We start from the raw sequence: 5,000 nt of genomic DNA on the forward strand, positions 1-5,000 counted from the left end.
TCTCTGTCTCTGTCTCTGTGTCTGTGTCTCCCTTCCTTTTCCTCCCCCCTCCGTCTCTCCGTCTCTCCGTCTCTCCGTGTTCTCCGTGTCTCCGTGTCTCGTGTCTCCGTGTCTCCGTGTTCCGTGTCTCCGTGTCTCCGTGTTCCGTGTCTCCGTGTCTCCGTGTCTCCGTGTCTCCGTCTCTCCGTCTCTCCGTCTCTCCGTCTCTCCGTCTCTCCGTCTCTCCGTCTCTCCGTCTCTCCGTCTCTCCGTCTCTCCGTCTCTCCGTCTCTCCGTCTCTCCGTCTCTCCGTCTCTCCGTCTCTCCGTCTCTCCGTCTCTCCGTCTCTCCGTCTCTCCGTCTCTCCGTCTCTCCGTGTCTCCGTGTCTCCGTGTCTCCGTGTCTCCGTGTCTCCGTGTCTCCGTGTCTCCGTGTCTCCGTGTCTCCGTGTCTCCGTGTCTCCGTGTCTCCGTGTCTCCGTGTCTCCGTGTCTCCGTGTCTCCGTGTCTCCGTGTCTCTGTCTCTGTCTCTGTCTCTGTCTCTGTCTCTGTCTCTGTCTCTGTGTCTGTGTCTGTGTCTCCCTTCCTTTTCCTCCCCCCCTCCCTCCCTCTCTCTCTCTCTCTCTCTCTCTCTCTCTCTCTCTCTCTCTCTCTCTCTCTCTCTCTCTCTCTCTCTCTCTCTCTCTCTGTCTCTCTGTCTCTCTTTCTCTCTTTCTCTCTTTCTCTCTTTATCTTTCACACACACACACACACACACACACACACACACACACACACACACACACACACACACACACACACACACACACACACACACACACGCACACACACAGAATATGCTTCACTCGGAAGCGAATCCGGCTCATATATCATTATGATAAACGAGGCTCCTCTGCTCCTGCAGTAAGTGACTCCAGCCGATTTCCCTCTTCACTTGCGCTGGTTGCGTGCAAAAAGCAAAGAAAACGCATGATAAAGATCAGTTGATTGTAATCGGTTCCTGTAACCTTGGTGGTCCCTGCCTGTCCTGCATTTAAGTGGTCTGGGAAAGGGTGCTTGCAATATAATTCGAAGTGGTGGCGGGACCATAAACCTTCTTCATACTTCATGATAAGGATAATGTTTGTCATGCTCTCTGCGCCTGTTGTAGGCGTGTGTTATCATATAAACCAGCATGTGTACTCATAAACACGCACGCATGCACACATTCACCACACATTCACACACACATTCACACACACACACACACACACACACACACACACACACACACACACACACATACACACACACATACACACACACATCACACACACACATACACACACACAACCCACACACACACACATACACACACAACACATAACACACACACACACATACACACACGATACACACACACACATACACACACACATACACACACACATACACATACACATACACATACACATACACATACACAACACATACACATACACATACACACACACACATACACATACACATACACATACACATACACAACACCACACACACACACACACACACACACACACACAACACACGGACAGAGAAAGAAAATACAGCTCCGCCCAACGCAGCACCATCGGTCGCAGCCGCCTAAGTGACGTACAGCGCTACGTCGTTCATAAATTGCATGACACAAAAGCAAGCACGAAATCTAGCAAAGACTGTAGACGTGAAAATATTCATGTTACTTGTCCTGATTAGTAGACTTGCCTTTTTTCAAGAGCAAATTTTGATTATGCACAAATTCAAGATAATCTCGTGAATAACAGGTATATTTTTAAACACCGTAAAGTAAATTTGTCATAAGTTGAGAGTTCATATGAGGAAGAGAAAATTGAAGTAAGTCAGGCTTATCAGTTACGTCCCTAAGCCAGTGCACGGTTTAACTCTTTATGATTAAAGTGAATAGCACTCTATTTACATTTATATTTTGTTTGCTTTCTTCTGTCAAACAGTCGCCATAATCTGTAGCCAGACGGTAATGAAACAGGCATGTTTGCACCGTAGAGTTAAAGCGAGGAATGGGAATTCTAGTCCTGTATATTATATCGATATTCCTCTCACAGTTACTTTTATATATGCATGTTCATGTGCGCGTGTATGTGGTATAAATTAAAGTGTCCCGGTATATATATGTGTGTACGTGAATGAATAAATGAAAACCAAAAATGTATTCTAAAACTCGTGTCAGCGAGTCGTTTCAAAAGTAGGCGATGTACACGCATATAAAACCCCTATATATTATACAGACATCATTCGCACGCACGCACGCACACACACACGCACGCACGCACGCACGCACGCACGCACGCACGCACGCACGCACGCACACACACACACACACACACACACACACACACACACACACACACACACACACACACACACACACACACACACACACACACACACACACACACACAAGCAATTAAGATTTTTACAACCCTGAACAGTAATTGGTGTAACTTGTCAGGAGGAAAGTATAACAAAGAAAATTGTCAAGTAAAATTCTACTCTTAAGACTTTTTTTTTCTCTTTTTGATTCCAACAGTATTACGATTTTCTTTTTTGTCCGCGTAAAAGTCACATGCGCCAGTGACAGCATATAGTGTTTAAGTATTGTTATATTGCTATATGTTTAGTATGTAAAGCATTTGTGTAAAAGATTTAGTGAATAAGTATTGCTATATTAAATTTAGTATAAAAGCATTGTTGCAGTAAATTTAATGCATATTTTTGTTATAACCCAACATACCTAATCAGAAAACACAGTTCCATATACAAAAGTACCAATAATAAATGTCAGCGATCTTCCCCCAGGGTGTATGGGAGAGCGAGTGTACAAGTTCCAGGGCGACGGAGTTCAGTCTGACGCTCACATCAAGTACACGGGCTTCACCAAGCCTGTCGCTCTTCAGTCCGTCGCTTTTTGCGTTCGATTGAAATTCTACTTTCTGTGGGACGTGTCGGGTTTCCTTCAGCTCTCAAACGCCTCTGACGTGCACAATTTACGGGCAGGTGAGTCAGAGGGTCTGTCAGTTGATTATCGGTTTGTGTATACATAGTAGCAAAGGTATATATATAGAGAGAGAGCAGAGTAAATGATCTAGGTTGTCTTGTACAGAGGTGAACTTGGACTACATCAGAGTGACACTTGTTAAGTTCCGGCGTTTCCACTTCCTGAAACACCGTCTGCGCGCTCTCACCTGGCACCACATATGTGTCACGTACAGCAATGGTCTTATGATTTCCTATCTGGACGGAGAGGAACAGGATCGTCAGACAGGCAACCTCAGTGACGTCATCACCGGCAACGTCCTCAAAGTGGGATCCTGGGACAAGGAGAACAGCTTTAGCGGCCAATTGACGCAAGTAAGACGTCGAGGCAATCATAACTGCTTGCCAGTACCTAATTTGCAATACGCGATTGGAGATTTTGGTAGTTTATGAGTGTGCATATCTTACTGACTCCCTATTCTTTGCTTACAGGTTAACATTTGGAGTCGTGCTTTGTCACCCAGGGAAGTCGTGGCCATAGCAGAGTGTGGGGACGTGCCTGAGGGCGATATAGTGTCGTGGTCGGGGCCTTGGGAAAAGTACGGGGATGTCCAAGAGTCAGAGGAATCCGTCGTTGAGCTGTGCGAAGACGCAGCTGCCACCGACTACTTCTACTTTAACGAAGTCACCGCCAGCTCAGCATTTTCTATATGCCATGGTCTCGGAGGCAACGTCCCCATCCCCAAGACGGAAAAGGAATACCAAGTGATCCAAAATGTTGTCGATAAGTATCGGCGCAACAGTTCTTGTGAAAACTTCTGGGTCGGGATAACGGATCACGCCCAAGAGGGCGTCTGGATAGAGCCTTTCCACAACCAGCACATCCACCCCATCTGGTCCATGGCCGAGCCTGACGGCGACAAATTAGAAAACTGCGCCGTAGCTTCGAGCCCATCTGGGTTTTCTGACACCCGCTGTGACTTGCAACTGTGCGTGGCGTGCGCCGTGCCGCGGAGGCCCGTGTGGTCGCTGCTGGGCGCGTGCGAGCGCCACCGGCGGAACACCCACCTGGTGGCCAGCCAGGACTCGGCTGCGAATCTCATCTTCCGCGGTTACTCGGACTACCAAATCGTGCAAGGTAAAAATGTGAGTGAGTGGCTGTGGTGGGAGTGGCAGAAGAACGAAACTTTCGCCGTTATCGCAAACCCCGTCAACGGCATCCCCGTCGGGCGGCAGAACTGGACCCTGAAGAAGGCGATGTGCGGGCGGGCGGAAGGCGAGAGCCTCCGGTTACTTCTTACCCCCTGCGGAGAAGGCTTCTTCTCCTGCGACGACGCCACCTGCATCCCCCTCTATCAGCGCTGCGACCTCAAGTTCGACTGCAGGGACCAGAGCGACGAGAGCGGCTGCCAGCTGGTGCGCTTCCCGCCCGTGTACCGGCCCGACCTGCCGCCCGCCATCAACTACAACATCAACAACAACACGTCGGCGCCCCTGCCGGTGGGCGTGACCATCGTCATCGAGAGCGCCGACGTCGACACCAGGTCCATGCACATGCACGCCAACCTCAACGTCTCGGTGACGTGGAGGGAGGCGAGGATCGACTTCCTGAACCTCAATGAAGACTACACTCTCAACCGGTACAGACGGTTGCTTATTATTCTTACTTTTATGATCATCGTCTTTATGATCACAGTATAGCGTTATTGCAAATTATCTTCAAATCATCATCGTCATTATTACAATCAGTATCAGTATCTACAATAACACTAGAACTGCACTACATTCACTCTGCAACAGGCAATAATTGGTGACTCTTTATCCTCCTTATCTATATATGTACACACACACACACACACACACACACACACACACACACACACACACACACACACACACACACACACACACACACACACACACACACACACACACACACACACACATATATATATGTATGTATGCATATATAGATATATATAGATATAGATA

At 48.0% G+C, this 5,000-nt stretch overlaps 1 protein-coding gene across 1 annotated transcript in view; it reads left to right on the top strand.

Moving 5' to 3' along the window:
• The window catches only part of LOC125044525, an 18,412-nt gene that overhangs the window by 6,752 nt on the left and 6,660 nt on the right, over positions 1-5,000 (top strand). Inside the window, 3 exon segments of the mRNA XM_047641221.1 lie at positions 2,832-3,029; positions 3,136-3,383; positions 3,501-4,648. Of these exon segments, the coding sequence (XP_047497177.1) occupies positions 2,832-3,029; positions 3,136-3,383; positions 3,501-4,648 (1,594 nt within the window).

Source organism: Penaeus chinensis, chromosome 35 (assembly GCF_019202785.1).
Source record: "Penaeus chinensis breed Huanghai No. 1 chromosome 35, ASM1920278v2, whole genome shotgun sequence".
NCBI classification, from domain to species: domain Eukaryota; kingdom Metazoa; phylum Arthropoda; class Malacostraca; order Decapoda; family Penaeidae; genus Penaeus; species Penaeus chinensis.